The sequence below is a fragment of the Anopheles aquasalis genome, chromosome 2 (genome assembly GCF_943734665.1).
Source record: "Anopheles aquasalis chromosome 2, idAnoAquaMG_Q_19, whole genome shotgun sequence".
Taxonomy (NCBI): domain Eukaryota; kingdom Metazoa; phylum Arthropoda; class Insecta; order Diptera; family Culicidae; genus Anopheles; species Anopheles aquasalis.
The window spans coordinates 17822501-17842951 of NC_064877.1; the positions used below are offsets into that span (position 1 = coordinate 17822501).

Sequence of the window (20451 nt, forward strand, 5' to 3'; positions counted from 1 at the left end):
GTGCGGATTTTCCTCGCCCCGAAGAATGACGAGCGTGGCACACCGATGGTGTTCCGTGATCAGCGCCTCTTCATGATCGAGTTGGACAAGTTCCTGGTGGCATGTAAGTAGCCAGCACTAAGCCCGCCACTACAACCGATTGGCGAGATTGACGAAACCAAAATGCAATTTCAGTGCGACCGGGAGCGAATCGGATTCGTCGTCGATCGAGGGAATCGACCGTGACGATTCCGTTCGAGCGGACGTTCCGGAACCTGGATCAAAATCGACCGGCGGCCGATACACCGGAGGAGGCCGAATTTAACTTTTGCGGTTGCGGTTGGCCTGCGCATATGTTGATTCCGAAGGGGCTACCCGAAGGACTGCCGGCTGATCTGTTCATTATGGTGTCCAACTACGAAGAGGATCGCGTTGTGCAGGATCTGGTGGGGACGTGCAATGATGCCGCCTCGTACTGTGGGGTTCGCGATCGGCTTTATCCGGACCGGAAGGCGATGGGTTATCCGTTCGATCGGGCTGGCCGTAGCGGTGTCGATCGGTTGGCGAATTTCCTCACGCCCAACATGGCCGTTCAGTCGGTTACGGTTGTGCACAACGATCGGACGGTCAATCGGTTGGGCTGAGGATCCTCTCGTCTAGCTTTAGTTCCCTTTTTCTTATCTATATCTTAACGTGCGTGGCAACGATAGCAACAGTAAACGATAGCACAGCGTTTTCTACAGCGTTTTTTTAAATCGAGTAGGAATTCGAACGTAAATCGATCGAAGAATCTTTCTCTTTTATCTTAAATATGCCTGGCCGCGATAGTAGCTTTATTTAACCTCATTTTATAATTTCTTTACGTAAAGTTACTATCGTGGCCAGACACCATTATGTATCTCGCATTTGCGCGAACGTGGATAATTCAATAAAAAAATATTCAATACCATATTACAACAACCTCTCTGCTTATCTCGCTCTCTGTTTTTCTTTGCGCCAGAAATAGTTCGTTGTAAATGGCACTGCTGTCATCAACCGGCAGTGATTGACTATTTGATTGATTTCTGTCAACGAGTTAAAGATCTGAGGACAGAACAACTTTGACATCAATATTCATGTTCCAGCGGCGTGCCGTCACCCCTTTCCAAAGCCTCCTCGGATCAATGGCGACATTCAACTGAAGCGTACCACCATCCCAACCACCATTGCCGCAGGGCTGGTGGCATCAAAGCAATTTTTCAACGAAAAAAAAACGCACTGAAATCTTCCAAATCCAATATTAACTTGCTGGATGAGAAGGGATATCCCCCCGGAACAGCTCTTCGCCCATGAGACACCGTAAAACAGCGTCACAGGACCCCCCGGGATGGGAACCTGGTGAATGACAAGGACAGCAGTTCGTTAGGCATCAGCAGCTGCCACGTCGCTTGAACTTCGTTTCGTTCGCCCGAGTGTCGTTAACTTTCAAATGCTATTTGTAGGAAAGGATTTAGGGCAATTCCTGGTACTGTGCAGCGCTGTCAAACGTATGGGGCAGAAGTTTAGAGCTTGGGAACTTTTTAATTGAGTTTTTCTATCATCGCTCGCTACCATTCCGGTGCGATCCGGTCATGCGGACAACGCATAGAAACGCATACCAGAAGTTCGTCCGCAAATCCACAGTTGACGTCGCTGTCGATACTTGTTTCACTTGCATTCGTTGTGGATGTCGATTACACCGATAATCGAATTTCAATGCGTCGCCTTCCGTATCATGGATACTGCTAATGATGTTTATGACATGAGATGTTCTGCCACTACTGCTGGCGACTTTTATGCGAAAAAAGAAGTGACAAAGGAGTGACAGTGAGCGCTTACCGGTCGAACGAGATGGCCACAAGCGTGAACACAGACGAGGCGACTGACATGTTAGCCATAAAATTGTTTATCGTGCAGTAGACGGACCCAAACGGCCAGTCCGAGTTGAGCATGAAGATGAAGTTGAAGGAGCAGTTGAGCGAGGACATCAGCAGATCGGCCACACTCAGGTTCAGCAGGAAGTAGTTCGTCACGGTGCGCATCCGTCGGTGGGCTGCAAAAATAAAAAGGAAGACGTGAAGAGGAGCAGAGAGAAGAACACATGAAAATGTACCCCAAAAATACACATTGGTGGCATTACTACCCACTGCTGTAGCTACTGCTGCTGCTGCTGCTGCTGCTGCTAATGAGCTTCATTTACGTAACAATTAAGTCGTGTAACGAGGAACCTGATGCTGGCTTCAATTAACCAACGCACCGAAATGGCATCGCCATGGTATTTTGCATTCTTTCCGTTGTGCCATACCATAACAGTGCATTTTTTCGCAGGGTCCGTGCATTCCCTGAGTGCGCATTTATGTGTGCACGCCTGCCAGCGGCAGGCAGTGCCCATTGTGTGCACTTTTGAGAGGATATTTTGTGTGAACTTTCCACCGAAAAAAATACAAAAAAAATGCTTTCAAGAAGCACATGGAACGCATGAAAATGGCGAGTAAACTGAGCGTGGGAGCGATAGGGCATGCACTGCACGTGGTACGGGTGATGCTGCTGCTGCTCCTGTCGGCAACGACGGTGGTAGTTGGTTTGCTGACTACCAAAACCTCACAACTGCACTGGTGCATCTCAGCGCATTGCGTAGAACGTGCTACGCAGAAGGTGTTCATAAATTTCTTTGAAAAAGAAAACATCTCGCCTTGGCAGGTAGTGAAATAGAGTTTGCACAGTACGCACCAGAACCCCCCTCGAGCGTGTTCTGTAAAGTGCTGAAGCGCGATTGCTACTTTGCTGTTTGCTCAGGTTCTCCCCGGAATCCAGAATGCGTTTTGCAGCTGCAACAGCGCTTGGGCGCTTCCTATCGAGCTGGAAATTGTTGACAATTCACAGCGAATCAGGCCAGTTTCTGCGCGAAACCATCAACGGACACTCTCTGACCGATCTTTTGCGCCCGTTTGAAGTGTCTCTTCAAAGCGATTCAAAGTGTTGTTGATACCGGGTGGATTGGTCCCACGAATCGCCGTGTTTTGGACTGTTTTCGTCAGAAGCAAATGTTGCCGACCGTGCCTAACGAACCGAGAAAACCCTTCGCCCAGGACGCCCAGTTGCGACATCGGATGCGTACTTGGTTGCCAGTTGTTTGTCTGACCTAGGGAAGGCCATTTCAATCCCGAACCTTAAAGCTGCGAACACGATGACCCATTCTTCGAAGCAACCACTCTACGCTAATGTAGTGCAATTGAAGCAAAAGCGCCAACGTTATCGTCAACAACACTTTAACAACACCTTATCCTTCGAGCAAATGGAAACTGCTGGCCACTCTAATTGAGCAAGGTAAAGGGACAATAATGCACAGTCCATCATGAGTTTATCATGAACCGGAGCTCTAAAAGGTTGACTAATTGAAATCGAAGGACCCAACGAAGCTGGAGCGGATTATTGCTGCCTATCTATCTTATCCACGTCGATCATCTTACGCACCAATTGGCCGGTTGGAGGGAATAAAAAAAAAAGGTGAATAAATCTGCGAGACGCGTCCGATGAGGCGAGGGTGCTGGGCAATGAATATCAATTAATATTGGTCGCTTGGGAGCAGTTTTAAACGGTGCCTCTAAAGGAACTACCATTTGGCTGGCCGTTGCCCGAATTAATTTGACTTAATTAGTCTCGGTCACGGTACACTAACCCCTACAATGGGCTAGCGTCAGGAGGTAAGGACCTACGGACAAAATGGTCTTCCTTTTCGTTTTTGCAGCTCTCGCGCCAAACATTTGACTGACAAGCAGCAGCTTTATCGTTCAGCATCTCTCTCCCTCTCTCTCTCTCGCTCATCCGACATGTAACAAATTACGTAATGGCAACGCTTTAGACAGAATTAATTAAAAAATCAGCAAAAAATACACTCGAACACGATCAAACGCTCCAGGCAGAGAGGCAGAGAAAAAAAGAGTGATCGACATTGCATAACCGTGACATTAGTGAAGGTTTCCTTCACGTTAGACACCTGTTTCAGCGCTCAGCTATCAAACACCAAAGTCCACAGAAGTGTCCTGCAGAAAACAAAACCGGCAAAAAGGCTGAACTGGACCGACTGGTTCTAGTAACAATCGATGGTCACATCGATACCGGTGTCGCTAGGCGACAGGATAAAAAGGAATCTGCTCCGTCCGTTCTAGCCATCGGTTGCTAAGATTGTTTGGTGAGCTGGTGGTCAGCTTTTGCATCAAACCATCGATACACACGTACGTTCTACGGATGTTTGACATGCCCAGAGCCGGCTTCCTAGCAAGCGTTAAATGGAAGCTGTTAGCTATGGAAACTTTTTCATTCTCTCGCTTGTCTTGCGATTTGCGTGAATATGAAAGGGTACATGCAAAGCTCTGCAAAATGGCCTTTTGTTTTTGTAATGAGCCCTGGTGGCATCACTCATTCTGCTGCTGGTAAAGTGCAATGTTTGTCTTGTGCTTCAGGGCTGTGAAAGAGCATCTGTTGGGGCTGGTTTCTTTTCTGAGAAAAAAATGTTCACATTTTTTCGGTCCTCGACAAGACACGTCTCCTCATGGCGATGTTGTGTGTGTTTAGTAGCAAAAAGGTTAAACACACAAGCGCCTGTTCTGTTATGCTTCTACATCCGGGGCCTCAAACTCATATTAGCATGGGAGCCGCAGTTTAAAGAATCAGCCAAAAAGGTAAAGACAATTCCACAACTGGTCGCAGCGCCGGGAATCCGAAATGATGTAGCTCCGTTGCCAATGGACTCGATGATGGAGACGCCAGTGGTTTGTAACAAAAATGGAAATGGATAAATAACCCATGGATCTCAAACTCCTTGTTGAAATGTTGAAACAGTATTTCTTCATTCAATTTTTCGAACGCTACTGCCATTGCAGATATATTACCAATCTTCAATTCCAACATATGCATAGAATAAAATTACATAGAACATACAACACTAATGACCAACAATTAACATACACATACGCTGTTCTACATCAATCGGTGGTTAAACATCAAATAACATTAACATGAGGTTACGCTGGGGAGCGATAGTGAAAAGCGAGGAGTGGCGCTATGGTTAAATAATTGATCGTGACAAGACAGCCCCGCCCCGCCCATCAACCGATCCGTTTTCATGGTAGCCTACCCACGTTGCGTTGACAAATGAGAAACGCTCAGTGCCAACGTTTAGCCGGCCAACCTCCAACAACTAAGCTGAATCATTGATCACCGCATTGCTCCCATTAGCCTCTGACACCGGTGTAGAGTGTGTATGTATGTGTGTGGTGCAACGTATTTATCAATCGATTAAATTCAATTTAGCCAACTATCGTCATCATGCCACGCTGGGCCGACCATTGCCCTCTGTTCTGCGTCCTTACAGGAAGCCTCCGGGCAAACGATAGACTTAAACCGTTTGTGCCAAGGATCAATAAAACAAACCGCTTTACCAACCATTTACGCACACGTGTACGCCTGTAAGGGGAGGGAGAGATTTCTCGAGAATTAATCAGAAATACTGAGCACCGGGGAATGGCGCCTTGGAATTTCGTCGGAAAGGACGTCTTCTTGGAGGCCAAACTCCGACGCAATGATTGAAATCTATTTGGAATCAATTCTCCACCGGGTGATGCTTTGATCAGAGCTGTCACTGGCTGATCCACCGAGCATACATACAGGAGCGTCCCGTGTCGTCTTCGTGTTTCCGGTAAATGAAAATTCCAATTTCCCGCCCTGTGCAACGCCATTTCGTTGATCCCAGTGCGTCCACCAGTTCAGGGCGACCACGAATAGATCGAATCCCATTCCGCTTCCTGTTCCTGTTGGTGCGTGTGCTGATCGGCGCATCAGTCTGGGAAACTGCGAAGGCCGGTTAGATTGATGTTGGCTAATTACTTGTCTTTCCAAAAATCCAGCTCCAAATATTGATATAAATTGAATTGAGTGAAACGAAGAGTGAGACAACAGAGCGACAGAGGCAGGGCCAGAACGACGCACAACGCAGGACAAAACAACAAACAACAACGAACACAAAAAAAAGAATCCTTCTCATTAACGGTGAAATCCACTTACCAAGGACGATCCACAGGACGATACTGTTGCCGGTGATGGCGACCAGCAGCATCGCACCGAACACGACGCCCCATGCGGTCTTCAGCTGCCAGGGCAGCTCGTACGGGCTCTTGGTCGTCGGGAAGAGACACTCGGTAATGAACTCTCTGCGGGAACAAAGAAGAAGCGAAGAAGAACGGCCGTGTTAGTAGTTGTGCATTGAGTTTGGGAAAATGCGGCCGAAACCAATAGGCGTGTCGTCATCGTCGTTGGAACAAATAACTTAATCACTACCAGGGAGTGAGGGCCGGGTTGACGGAGACGAGGGGTGGGGACAGTAATCTAGAATGATGTTTTCGGGAGCACCAGCGCCGCTCGCTCCGATGACAGACAATCCGATTATGTCACCAGATCGTGTGAAACCAGCAGGGCTCACGAAGCGCGTCCCAACGATTCTATTCCTGTATCGTGGCGTCACGCAGAAACCTGGACCGGGATCTAAACGGACGGGGCACCGAGCGATACACTTTTTCTACGTAAAATCACGTTGGATCGGAACCCAGCGCTAATCGATACGATGCATCCTTCCGCGCGGCAACCAGACCACAAACCAGACGCTGGACTCTTATTTCATTTCGTGAGTGGTACGCACGCACCATTCGGTGCGTCTGAGCCAATCGATTAAACGAACGATTCGGAGAGGATGGCATTGTAATCATATAATTAACAATCATTTGGCACTGAAAGAGAGGATCCGCTACAGGCGCTATGCCAGCTAATCCGCCCAAATCCAACCGAATCTAGCTTAGCTTTTAACTGGAAACCGGATCACGTTTCACTTCCCCCAACACAATATCGACCTTTAGCGAATCGCTGAAACAGTGCAACGGAGACAACGTCAAGGTCAAACAAACGGTCCGACGGTGAGTTTGCTAAAAGCTAAAAGCTGTTCCAATAAGGTTTCGTTTAATAAAAAGAGAAACTATCATGTTCGGGGTACAACTTTTTCTCTTGATTCCACCACATTTTGCAGCAAATTGAACAAACGAAAGACTCGCTTTTATGAGGCCGCTAGGAACGATGTTGTTTCGCTCGGAAGAGTTTTACTTTCTCGTGGCTGGTATCTCGGGAGATGGGTGCCGCAGGTAGTTTTTGTTTTTGTTCCTCCGGGCTTTGTTCGGGGCAAAATGAAGCCCTCAACTCAATTACATTTGATCGATTTCGTTCGTTCCTCTATCCTGGGGCAGTAGTAAAACAGGTTTCACCACTATGCTACGATACGGCGATGCAGCTTTTCCAAACTGACGCTCAATGTTGCTCTATTGAAAGGCTAAGCTATTCCAATAATTGCATCACCGGATGTACTTTCCGTGCTTCTCTTTGATGGGATTTTATAACAAAATACTTTATGATTGCACATTGTTTATGCTTGGCTTGGTGCATTTTCCATGCATGCGGCGTTGGGTATTTGGTTCTTTGTAGTCCGGTTGGGGACAGACTAGACAGCGTACCAGCGCATCATCACATGTGCACTGCCATTTCTGAGGAATTTGTTAGCCATACACCCGAAGCTGTGGCAGGCACACGATGACATGACATTCTGCACCTCGTTGGCGTACATTAAAATTCACTCGGCGCAGATAATGGAACCTTCCATTTACTAAAGGCACCCCCTGTCAAAGGCCGGAATTCGGTTTAGTCACAATTCGTCTACGCATCTACGACTGTTACGCGTATCGGTACGATCCTGCCGCCAGTAGCATCGGAAGGTCGCCAATTTGCCGACCAACAAACTAATCAGCATAAACGTGTCGTACAAGCATGCAGGCATGGTAACCCATGGTTACGGGTCATGGCACCACGTGGTGAATAGCCATCCATCTCGCATTAAGGTACGCCAGCCGAGAACCACAAACGTCGGAACATATTCCGGTCTCAGGACTAACACGTGCCGCTGGTGGTTAGCTTTCACCATAGGGATGGAGCTCGTGGGAACTACTAACAATAGCGCAAAAATGGCTTACCCGGCAACGATATGAACGCTTAGGGTCCGCTACATGGAAGGATTCCGCCCCATTTCCGAGCAAGTTCGTCGAAACCGCCCATGCCAGGATACCGCTCTTGGTAGCCAGTTGGTAAGCATAATTGAATTCAATTCCCATTTCAAACCCCCCGTTTTCCGGTAGCCGGAAACAATAAAAGAATTATGCAATCGATCAATTGATACGCAATTAAGGGCATCCACTACCAACCACACGTAGTGCAGTGGGACTGTTGGCGGTTTTGAACAATCGCACCGTATGTCCTTCTTTTTTATGTATTTTTACCCAGAGTTTTCACTGTTCCGCAAGGAGCGGGTGGGAACTCCCTTTAATAAACTGGGAGAACTCCCTTTAATACCGGAACGTCCATTCTGTTTTATAAGCATGATAAACGCTAGTTTGTCTCGCATTTATATAATGGAGAAAATGCTTCATTCCTTTTGCTTTGAAATCTTCTGCTTGTGGATCTCATCGGAATAACAAAATCGTTCATTGTGAAGGAATACAAATGAGTTCGTCCGTCTACTGGTGTACAGGTGGGTGTGTGCTTGGCTGTTTGAATATTCGCCCCAGCATGTTCGCACCTTTTGTAACTTTTTGGCAAATACTTTGACAACGTCCTCAATCCCCCCAAAAACCCCCAGTCTCTCTCTTTACTTGACTACATTATTTATTTAAAAAAAAAACAACAAAACTCTCCACGTAATAGGAACATTACGCAAACATTACGTCGACCGAGCATGTTGTAATTCCTGACGTACCGGCAAAACAGCTCACAGCGGGGCAAGTACGTGGATCGAGAGATTGAGCTGATTGTTTGTGAAATTTCCCATAAATTATTCAACATTCACCAGCCAACCGGTGGGAGGGTTCCTTTCTTACCTGAGTGTCAGCAGGTCGTCCGACTTGGGCACGTACCCTCGACTTCGGGTAATCATTTCCCCCAGCACATCGAGAATCTCCGTTCGGTTCAGCTCGCTGATCACGGTCGTATTGTAGTCGGTTGACCAGGGAAACCGCTGGATGGTTGCCTGGGTGCAGTTGATCAATCGTTCCAGCTCGACGGACTCACTCATGATGTCGTTTCCCGGGGCTTTTCCGGCCGCGCCTCTTGTACTGGATCCACGGAATAAACACAGACACAGACACACACCAACACACCACCAGCACCAGCTCGACAAACTTTACCAGAGCATCTGCCAGTTGTGGCAGAGCCAGTATTTAGCCAACGAACCAATACACATAACGGGCGAAACGTACACTATCCGGACGCGATCCTCAATGACACTTCACTGGGCACTGCCGGAACATCACTCTGACCGTAGCGCATCGGACGCGCTTTTCATCCATTCCGATGCCATCGGGTACGCTTAGGTCCGCTGTGCGCTCACGGAGCCACTCAATGAAGCATTATTGTCCGCGCTACTCCGCCGCTCGGCCTGGGAAGAAGGCTGTTGATCGAATCGATTGTCGGAATTGAATTGCATTAGCCGTAGGTCACGATGCCACTCCGCGAGTGCACCCTCTTGACTCGCGCGTGGAGTGCCTGTGCTCAAACTTGCACAATCGACCGAAATGATGGGCTTCCGGTGCTGCAGAATTACAGCTTCTATGTTGGTGACTAAACAGCGTTGTACCGAGTTCGCACTCGCACACGCTGTGTCCATTGGCACTGTATTCAAACTGGGTTTTATGTGTTAATCAAGTTATGAATTCAACTGGAACAGGGCTGGACTGCTGAGGTGCACGTTCTAACGAGGATTCTGTACTACAACTCATTAGAAGGCACCATGGGCCCTGCTTTGAGAATACTCGCCTGTTGGACCTTGTGCCAGTCTGTTCCATCAAGGCCAGCACGGATTTCGGTGAATTCGGTGGCTCTTTCATTTACATCACCGGCGCGTATCATGCGAAAGGAATACCACAGAGCGAGTCACAGAAGATAAACTCCTAGACGTATAACTTCAAACGGTTCCCTGCTAACGAAAGGTGCGCACCATTGCAATATGCTTACTACTCAATATTAGTGAGCAAATTTCGAAGCGTACGACTGTTTACTTAATTATCGACATCACACTGAAAGAACTGAAGGATGAATTTCAAAGGAACTTTAGTTGAACTCCCTGCTACAGATGCGAGCATGCGAGGTACAAGTTCGCTCAAAGCACACCCTCTGCGCCAACTTGGATGCAGCGAACGGAAAGTTTCAAGTGGAATATGGCACACACAAGATGGCTGCCCGGCGCCTCTCATCGACCTGTCAGTAACAATTCGGAATAACTTTATTGCGAGCAATTCCAAAGAATGCCGTCCCAAAAACCCGTGAAACAATCGCTTCGCTATTCACCTCACGGGGGCTTCATCGGAATTCCCAGCGCACGTCAGGCGACATTCTTCTCAGCGGTCCGCATCGGAATATGTTTTTTTTATTGCCATCGAGGATAATGTTTTGCCTGCAGTGTCCCACGTACCGATCTGTGACCGGAGGTAACCGAATACTTTAATTGGCCATTAAGTCGAGATGCTTCAAATTCGTGCCCTCTGTGTCCCGGCCACCAGACCAAGCCCTACATATATGCTGAACATTGCGCGCACCCCATAGAGGCTTCGTATGAATTGTTAATGCTGTTTGCTATATCCATTTGTGACAAAACATTAGCAAGATGATTGATACAATAAAGGTACGCCGGTCTGGTGCACAAATTACACAAATACAAACTCCAGGAATCGGTCGCGATCGCTCGACCTTTCCTCCCCAGCAAACAAACAATACACGTGCAGCGGCGTCCTTAACGAAGATGGATCGTTCTGGAGTGCCTTCCATTCATACATTCCAACCAGCAGCAGCAGCAGCACGGCATCATAAATTTGGAATTCGATTCACTGACGTGCGATCCCTACAGGTACTTCATCGCAAACATGGAAAGCACAACATTCCCAAACATAACGTGCAAAGGAGAGAAGCAAAGGCCGCGATAGGGAACAAACTTTTTCCCGATAATTCCCCCTGACGCAGGACTTCTTCGCAAACAACGCATCGCGTCCCCGTCTCGCAAACCTGGCAAACAAACAAATTAACAATGTTTACAGGTTGCTTCCCCCGGTGGCCGTGCCGTGATGGCCACCATTCACGCTAGCACGTGATGGCCGTGTTCGCCGACGGATTTATGCCCAATAAGAATTCGCTAGCGAATGCGAGTTAATGGCCACACGCGCGCGAGTGCTCAAAACCGATACAATGATACAGAACCTGCTGTGGTGCTCCTCTGGAACGCACACAACCACGGCGCATTTACTGGCGGAATCGGACGGAAGGTAAACTTGCGGTTCAATTTATTACTTCCCCCCTGTTGGAGCTTTTCGGACGAAACGGGGTCCCCCCTTTTCCAGCTCGTATGCTAATCGTTAACTTCCGCCTGGGGCTAGACCAACCCCTGTGAGTGAGTTCCGTGGCCTGAGGGGAACGCCGGTCATAACAACACCCAATAGACCGATGATAGCATAAACGATTATGATTTAGATCGTTGATAGGGGCTTACGGTGGACGCAAGGACCTCCAGCTGCGAATGACGTCGAAGGTTCGTCCAAGGTTCGTCGTCATCCTGGACTGTGGCCCACGGAACCGGAATCGGAAACGATTTATTGATCAAAGCGAATGTGCTGTTGCTGAATGTGGACTCCCTAGCGACGATCAAACGGATTCACATTAAAGCCAGCTAATTGTGGGTGATTGACACCAGATTTGGGACTTGTGGCGCGGTCTTTGGCTCAAAGCAAGGCCCTCAGGTTGCCCAGGGATTTTCCATTTAATTTTGTGATCCCGATGATGTGTCCTTTTCGGCAGAGAGACTGCGTTATTGTGTATGAGAGAGAGAGAGAGAGAGAGAGAGAGAGAGAGAGAAGCAACCTTTTCCGCTCAAAAGAAGATGCTTCAAACATATACGCAGTCTACATCCCCATTTGATGGTCCCATCTGTCGTCATCCGATAACATGGCCACCACCACCTGCCACCCTTTTTATCATCCACCACCGCCTACCCTCCCCCCCCCCCCCCCAGAAGAGAGGGGATGGAAAGGCAACTTTATTTAACCGCCCTTTTTAATGATGCATAACATGGCGGCCGGCAATGCCCTCTTCCCTTAGTTGTCACGTTCAAATCGACATCAAGCAGCCCATGAAACGACGCATTTGCCGGGCGTCCACGGACAGTGCCATCGCCAGCGTAGGTTATGATGTCGCGAGAGGGAAAAGAGCAACGAAACACACAAACAAACAAAGCCCGCTCGAAGCGAATCCGGTGCAAATGATAATAAAGCCGCAGCGGACGCGGACGTCCCATGGCCCCATAAGAAACAGCTTAATGGTCTTCGTCTTATCGTTCACGGTTCGGTTCCGGTTGCCGGTTGACCGTGGAAAAGGTGAGGGAGGGTATAAAACTAATCTCATTTCTACCAGTTCTGGCAACCGGTGCTGGCAGATTGCCATTGTGTTACTTCATTTTCATGGAAAAAGTACAACCGGCAGCAATGGCGTCAACTCGGCCAGGTACTAGCGGTTCCAGATAAACAAATCGTGTGCATCCGTTGGATGGCACAAATCTGGCAACGTTCGTAACGATAGACCTCTCGGTAGCCGAGTGGATTTTGTGGATTGAAATTCAATCAAGCAACGACCAGCTGCTCGCTTCAGTCGGAGCCAAAAATTCGTTCCGAATGCTCCAATCTCGATACCTTGAGCGTAAAGGCGATCCTTTGCGCACTCCTCCTTGCGCTAAGCTCATTCGCACGTCCAACGTCACGCGTTGTGGTGTGATGCTATCGGTGAGACTACGGCCGCTGGTCACGCAACACCGAGATGATATTCATCATAAAGCAAAAGTCTCGCATATATCGCATATCGGTAACGCGATTCCATCGAAGCCATATCCATCAACTGGTTGTTCGCCTTGGGTAGTCCTTCGGAATGATTTTGGGCCATTTGAACAACCCAGACCGCCAGAGAACCACAAGAAGCACATTTCTTAACCCTCAACACACACAAAAACATACACAGATTTCGAGATGGCCAATGCTTAGTGACCACCGAACCGTACCAGTGGGCAGTGAAAATGGAAAAGATTTATGAGAGATCTTCTTCTGATCTGGACGAGCATTCTGGTGCGCCATAAACGTACACACAGCACCGGTGTCCGGTTCCATGGTTTAATGCATGTTTATGAACACATTTCCGGCCACAGTCACCCGGTCCCCGGTAGTGCGCTCATCCGAAAAGACATCAAATGTGCAATGGTGGCTCGCCCGGTGAAATGGTCTGGGCCGAATGATGGCATATTTCAGAATCAACATTAGATTCCCTCGGAGTGTACCGTACTCCACGGCTGTCGTACACCATCAGTCGCTCGACTGTGACAGTCGAAATGGTGAAATGCTTGGCATACCGTTAGTTTACCTTTATTTTTTTTTTTTGCTTCGTCTGTACATCGCTCATCGTACCCCAGGCAGAAATGGAACGTGGATCCTTTATGGAAGAAGCCATGGAGCGGCTGGTACCGTAATCCGTCCCCAAAAATTCGTTACCATTCCATTGGCTTAGCATTGCCGTTGCGACGCTACAGATGGTGCAATTCAATTCCTCACAACGGTGTCCCTTGTGTGTGCTCTGTCCGTGTCTGTGTGTTTCTGGTTGATTTCTTTATTGGCCTCCCATAATGGGGAGTGTCTTTTCCTGGCAAGCAACGAGCACGGTACGACAGATAAAATGATTATAAACGAGCTCGCGAGCGAGTGAGATGCGGAGATGATGTACGATCGGCAATAACATTAATTATGCTGACCTTGCATTGCATGCGTGTTTAGAAAAATACGGAACCTGAAATATCCGGCCTGTCATATCCAGCAGGCTTTGAATATCCATCCGTTGGAAACGGGCCTTTCAACGTTGGCGCCTCCATCGTTGGCGCCTCCATCGGACCAGAACTTTTCCCCAAGCGACGCCGTCAAGCACGACAAACGGTATCCCCAAGGGCTCATTTTATCATTCTTTTAAACGCACTGCCATCACCCGTCCCCGGTAGGTCACGTTCTGGGAGAGGAAGTTGGCTTAACGAGGGATCCCGGAAAAGCGGTAAGACCCCGAGGTCCGAGACCCACGAAACCGCACGAAACCGCACGAAACTCGACAACAACAAACAAGTCTTAGCTGCTGCTGCTGCTGCTGCTGCTGCTATGGCTTCGCCAGCTTTACCAGCGATGACGGGGTCCATCCGTGGCCGGCAAAAGAATTGAGCGAACACCCTTGTCACAGCCGGCAGCGAGGGGTGGCGGTGATACTCATTAAAGTTTAATGCTCTACGTCACCAACCAACCGAGGACCGAGGGTGGTTTTTCGCGAGCAATTTACACTTGCCTTCCCCGTCCCGGTAATGTGGCCAGCAGCATCGTGGAATGTGTTGGTTGGAAAAGTTTAGCTGAGGGTGCAACCGTTCTCAGCAGCTAAAGCAGCTAAAGCAGCGGCAGATATGATAAATCATACTCTTCTCCGGTTTCTTCATAATGGGCGATAAAGGACGTTTACTTCAACTTTTCCAAACGCAACTACAATGGTGCAAGTGGAGTAAAATGCCAGCAGAGCAGACAGGTGAATTGCTTTTCCGTCTTTTAATTAAATTGCGAGATCCGAGATCCTCGGCCCAGGATGATCTCTGTGAATAGACCCATCCGAGAGGGATCGCGAGAAAAGCATATTGTAAGCGGTTTGTACCCTCCGGAACCGCCTTTTTAATCATTTTCAAGTGGTTTCCTGGGGAGGGGATGATGGGATTTGATTTTACCTTTCCCGTATTATCCCTCGCAAGTTCCGGTAATTCGTTTTTTTTATGACAATGAACGAACGGACGGATCACACTTCTGCTGAAGCGACCGAGGGATTGCTGGTAGCGTCTCGGGTTTCTTTTTTGTTTGAAGCGGATGATCCTAGGCCAGCTTGGATTCCCCGAGTCCGAGTGTCATCTCGTCCAAAAGGGTTTGCCCCATAAAGCCTTCTCAGACCTTGGCTTTCAACTTCGACTGGAAGCAATATCGGCAGCGCACATTCCGATGTTCAATATTGGATCCACTGTCCGCTCCATTGACTGCTACCGAGTAAACGCAATCACATTCCACCCGGAACGTCTGTGACAGTGTTGTGCTGTTGGCCACTAGCTGGTCAGCATCTTAAACGTTATCCTAGCGAACTATTTCCAGGCTGGTAGTCTCGTCTACAAAGTACTGCACCACCTTGGCCCGTCAGCAGCACAGTGCGATTCGAGTAATGTTAGGTCAGCTAGCTGGGTACCGCCATAAATACTCGTTAATGATCCTGAGGGGCCTGCCTGATTTGTTTGGTTATGGAGCAATAACCGTAAAGCCCTCATAAACGGACCCTCACAAATGAGTTCAGTAAATTGCGTTTTCATTCCGGAAAAAGTGGAAGTTTTTTTGGTTTCCGGCACAAAATCCTGTTGATCAATTTGTCCTTTCTGGTTCTGGTAACAGGTTCTTTAATAACCTTTCCCCAAATAGGACACTTAAATCCCGTCCAGAGCATCGTACCATTGCAGGCAAATCCCTTGCAAGTAAAACGCTTTTCTAAATCCCAACATTCAAAACGGGGGGACCAAGTGCTTTCGTATTTTCGTAAATAAAGAAATCCGAGCTCGGCACAGTGTTCTGAGTGCTACCCAGGACATTCCCAGCACCTGGTTGGGCGTATGTGTTTCATGTTTCACCATCTGTTGTCGTGCCACCTCCGGGAACTGGAAACTTTCTCTCGAAACTAATCTCAATGGCACTCGCAAGGACATGTGTGTGCGTGCGTCGCCTGGCCAGCATTAGGTCGACGTAATCGGTCGATCTCAGCTTTCAGGAATAGACCTAAACAGGATCCGGGAATACAAACTCTCTACGTCACTGTGCACCAGTTTTTGGGGATTGACTGACCGACCAGAGAGAACAGAGTTGCCGATTGACCGACAGACCGAGCCTGGGCGGACCTCACTGAAGCAGCACCACAGCTAATCCTTCCAATTTGACCGCACGACACGCCATGTCGACACATTTCCTAATTGAATCCATGCACCTAGGACCAGTTTAAACGAAAGGGTTGTCGATGGTGGTTTGGGGGTGAAAAAAACCTAATTAAAAATTTTGTAAAGCTCTCAGCCCTCATGAGACACCCACACTCGGACACTGTAGTATCACATACGCATGGGAACACCCACAGACGAGCCGTATCTTCGTAAGTATCTTAACCATCTCGCTTCCAGCTCATCCCGACCCATCGTCGGTTAAATAAAAGTCCCCCGTCAGCATGCGACAGACTAGCCGTGTGTGCACCCTTCACCGTTGGATTTCCCGTCCCACAACTCCACCATCGATCGGACCTGGACCGGGAGTGGTGCGTGAGTTGGTATCCCTGGACGGCATCCCCCGTTCCCGTGCTTTTCGACGTTATTTGCGGAAATTTATTTTACTTTCAACCGCCCGCCTACTGCCACCTTGTGTGGTTACGGATCGCGGATTCCGTTACCGTTGGTTACGCACACTCTCGTACTTGCTCGTTCGCTCGCTTTCACCAAAACTCTCTCTCTTTTTACATAAATTTACCAACAGTGGTGCCCTGGTGGGCCTATGCCAGAACGCGGAAACGGAAATTTACACAAAGAACACACACGCAGCCACACGAACATACACCAGAAGAATGGAAACTTTGGCTTTGAAGCACTTCTTTGGGAAAGGTGTTGCCGTTGGTGCTGCTGCTGCGGTGGAGACAAACTCTTTTCAAGAGCTTCACGCTACTCGCTGCGGTTAGGATTTCAATTAATCTTTTCTTCCGGCATTCATCGAACCAGGCACCACAAACACACACTCGCACACACATTTTTCAATTTGCATTGCCCGCTTTATGAGGTTTTCCACGAGAAAGGCTCGCGAGGCGCGCGCGCACTTTCTAATCACTAGCTCTGCGGTGTGCCGATGATTTAGTTCCCTCATCATTGCTCCATCATTTAACACCCTCCACCCTAGCAGAGCTCCCTTGCTCAGTGCCTCGCCAGCAGCAGCAATTCCGTTCGCTAACCATGAAGAGGGCATATGAATCATGATGATGATGATGGTGATGCTGCTGCTGGTGTTGTGCTGACGAAGCTGACGATCGTGATTTATATCGATACGCTACGACGATCATCATTCATTGTGGGTGGCTTGGCGACATGAGGCACTGTTTAAAAACAAATATTTTGACGCAATGCTGGCACTGGCACTTCCATATTCGACATGCACTTCCATTTTCGACTCGGCATGTGTAGCTGAGTCGCGTTGGATTATTTAAACATTTTTCTTGTCGAGCAAGCGAAGAAAGGACACACTCCAGCTTCGTCAATCTTGGAGACACACCCGTTGTCGCAGCACGAAATTGATTAATGAACACGCTCCAGTCGTGTTTTGTTGTAGTTATCCCAAGCTCAACCGACTTGGCTAAAAGCGGCGACGTGTTTTGCACAAAATTTGTTGACTGCCTTTTTGGCGAGCCTAACAAAAGCCCACTCACTCACTTGATAATTAATGACTTTCAGGCCTGCCAATTGGGTTTTGGGATTTAACAGACTAACTGACAACCGTGAGCTACACTATAACGGGGAGGCTCGAGCCGCGGTGCACTCCGCTTGCGTTTAGGATTGACCTCCTGCTAACCAGCAGCAGTCGACCACCGTCTGCTGCGAGTGCTTAACGGTGACTGAGGATGCTCACAAGGCACAATCGCAAACACCAGGCCCCCGGTAGTATCCTTGTCCCGATCGTGTCGTCCTGTTGATATCGCCGAACCCGTGAGCCACGTGCTCTGTCGGCTCTGTTCGGGGTAGGAACGCTCCGAATGACCCGGATTCCCAGTCCGAACCCATTTCATGAATGGAATAGATTGGGTTAAGGCGCGTGGAAGTCATCATATCACGGCTTACAGCCTTGAATCGTTCGGTGACCAACGGATCGGTTGATTGAACCAGGTGTACCGGGTTCACATGACGGCTTTGTTGATGGATGGCATGGCCCGCCAATGGCCCAACGCTCCGCTACGGGTGGTTTTATTTGCTTTTCTCCTGGCAAAACACATTTTTCCTTTTGTGATTTCCATCTTGCGAGCGTGAGATTACAAAATATGGCAACCGAATACGGGGTTGGGCCGAGCGGACGTGCGGTCGGTCGGTGAAGATGCGAAAGGTACTTTGGGGAGAATTGTTTTTCCTTCTTTTCACCTCGCGGCTGAATACGTTTCGGCTGATGAACGGACCAATTAAGCTAATGACAGGTTGCTCGTCGGCTCGACGGTCCGGTCAGGGTGTGAATATGTAGAGAAATTAATGGCAGTAGGTGGATATATGGAAGAACGTACTGGACTGCAGTGGCGCATGCCGGATATGGGGATTGGACGGCCGGCCGAATCTAGGCCGCGATGTTATCGTGGCCTTTCGCCAAAGAACCTGCGGTTTGGCTTTTCTATGATACATTAGTACGTAATCTGTATAGCATTCAACAAAGACACACTTTCACACGCGGTTGAAGGAACTCCATCGCAAAATATAAATCCTCCGTGCAATCAACTAGATGATCGACAATCGCAAGGAGCAGTGGGATGGCCGCAGGAGAAATACGACACGAAGAATATTTACGTGTAGAAGGACCGCGTGAAGGCCAAGAAGAAGGACATCTAGCTGGAATATAAGCTGCTGAACCGACCGTGGGGCATAAAATACGTACGTGAACGTTCATGTGATATTGTTTGTTGTTGAGACTTCTATTGAACAAAACTCGAATGTCTTTTCGGCTCCATATTTCTCAAGTTTAGGAAGGACATAATACTGGATAAATTGAATAAATTCCAAACGATCACGTGGCAGATTTTAAACGCCGCAAAAATTCGTTCCTAAAAGGCAAGAAAATACTGTCGTGAAACATGACTTTCAAGTGATTTCGAAAATCTCATTCGATCCCTATAAAAGCGTTTTGTTTGTTCGGGTCAACGAATGGAAACTTCTAAAAATCCTCTATTTAATTTAAACTATTTCATACGTGATTATAACAGCTTTCGCCTTATCGGAAGAGACTTCGAAAACTCCAAGCAACCCTGGAAACTTCGAAAACAGCCCACAGAGGAAACTGTGCTACAACGCTGTGCTACAACCCTGTCGTTGTTTTGGTTCAGGCTTGAACCCCGTTCCGTGGCCAGAAATTACCGTAAAAAGTGTGGAATTTTTAACCTGGGCATTTCTGTGCGAGTTAATAGCCAACTTAAGTCAATTCCCAACTCGCGCCGTTGTTCGTGTTGAACAAGGAAGCAGGGAAAGTGTCACAGACTTGAAGAACCGCAGTGAACCGGAGCGCGAAGGGATCCTGTAAAAGAAGAGGTTCAAAGCACGGAAAACGAATTGTAAATCCATTTTACAACACCGCTGATTAACGACAATCCCGTGTCACATTGCAGCCAACGCACCCCGGAGCTACGATGGCCAACGCGGAGGCCATTCAGGTGAGCTCACTGCCGTTGCCACCAGCGCAGTACATCAACCTGTACACGGACGACAACATCCGCAAGAACCGTGCCCCGAAACCGCCGGCCCCGATCCAGGATGCGTACACCATGTTCGGCAGCCCGTTCAACAACGACGACAACATCATCCGGCCGCTGGAGATCCAGGGATTCAAGCGGCTCTACCCGCAACACTTTGACCGCCGGAAGGAGCTGAAGAAGCTGAACCACTCGCTGCTGGTGAACTTTCTCGATCTGATTGACCTGCTCGTCCACTACCCCGACAGCCCACGGCGAGCCGAGAAGATCGACGATCTCAACCTACTGTTCGTGCACATACACCACCTGCTGAACGAGTTCCGGCCGCACCAAGCACGCGAAACGCTGCGGGTCATGATGGAACTGCAGAAGCGGCAGCGGTTAGAGACGGCCCAGCGCTTCCAGAATCACCTCGAGAAGGTGCGCGAGATGGTGAAGAACGCGTTCGCCTCGCTCCCGGATCTGACCGATGCGGACCGTCTGGGCGGTGGGCTGGAACCGATGGACGTGGGCGAGGCCGGCGATTTGGCGGGTGGTCGCGGCGAAGGTTGCCATCCGCTGGATCGGTTAATGTGCGAGATCGTCGATCGGATGTGAACACGACACCGTCGAAGCCAACATTATTTCATTTCTAACCTGTTTTTGTAATATCATAATCCTTTGGAGTATCCACGAAAAATATAGTAAATTATTAAGGAAATTATCGAAGTGTGTTTTGATAAGGGCTCCGCTACAACCCTTGCCCGGCAGGGTTACTTCGATGCGTGGGCT

General features: G+C 48.7%; 3 protein-coding genes across 3 annotated transcripts in view; 2 read left to right on the plus strand and 1 right to left on the minus strand.

Moving 5' to 3' along the window:
- Positions 1 to 623, plus strand: part of LOC126572865 (phenoloxidase 2-like) — a 6857-nt gene extending 6234 nt beyond the window's left edge. The window contains exons 4-5 of the mRNA XM_050232559.1: positions 1 to 103; positions 175 to 623. The exon at positions 1 to 103 is cut by the window's left edge and continues 79 nt beyond it. Of these exons, the coding sequence (XP_050088516.1) occupies positions 1 to 103; positions 175 to 623 (552 nt within the window). The remainder of the gene's footprint in view (positions 104 to 174) is intronic.
- LOC126572866 (tachykinin-like peptides receptor 86C) overlaps positions 1 to 9157 on the minus strand; it is a 35264-nt gene extending 26107 nt beyond the window's left edge. Inside the window, exons 1-3 of the mRNA XM_050232560.1 lie at positions 8964 to 9157; positions 6061 to 6206; positions 1837 to 2050 (exon numbers count right to left, since the gene is read on the minus strand). Coding sequence (XP_050088517.1) covers positions 1837 to 2050; positions 6061 to 6206; positions 8964 to 9157 — 554 coding nt within the window. The remainder of the gene's footprint in view (positions 1 to 1836; positions 2051 to 6060; positions 6207 to 8963) is intronic.
- Positions 9158 to 19307: 10150 nt separating this feature from the next.
- LOC126581516 (mediator of RNA polymerase II transcription subunit 7) lies at positions 19308 to 20375 on the plus strand. The gene is made up of 2 exons (XM_050245222.1): positions 19308 to 19519; positions 19597 to 20375. The coding sequence occupies exon 2, from the start codon at positions 19618 to 19620 to the stop codon at positions 20275 to 20277; it is 660 nt and encodes a 219-aa protein (XP_050101179.1). The 5' UTR covers positions 19308 to 19519; positions 19597 to 19617; the 3' UTR covers positions 20278 to 20375.
- Positions 20376 to 20451: the final 76 nt, after the last annotated feature.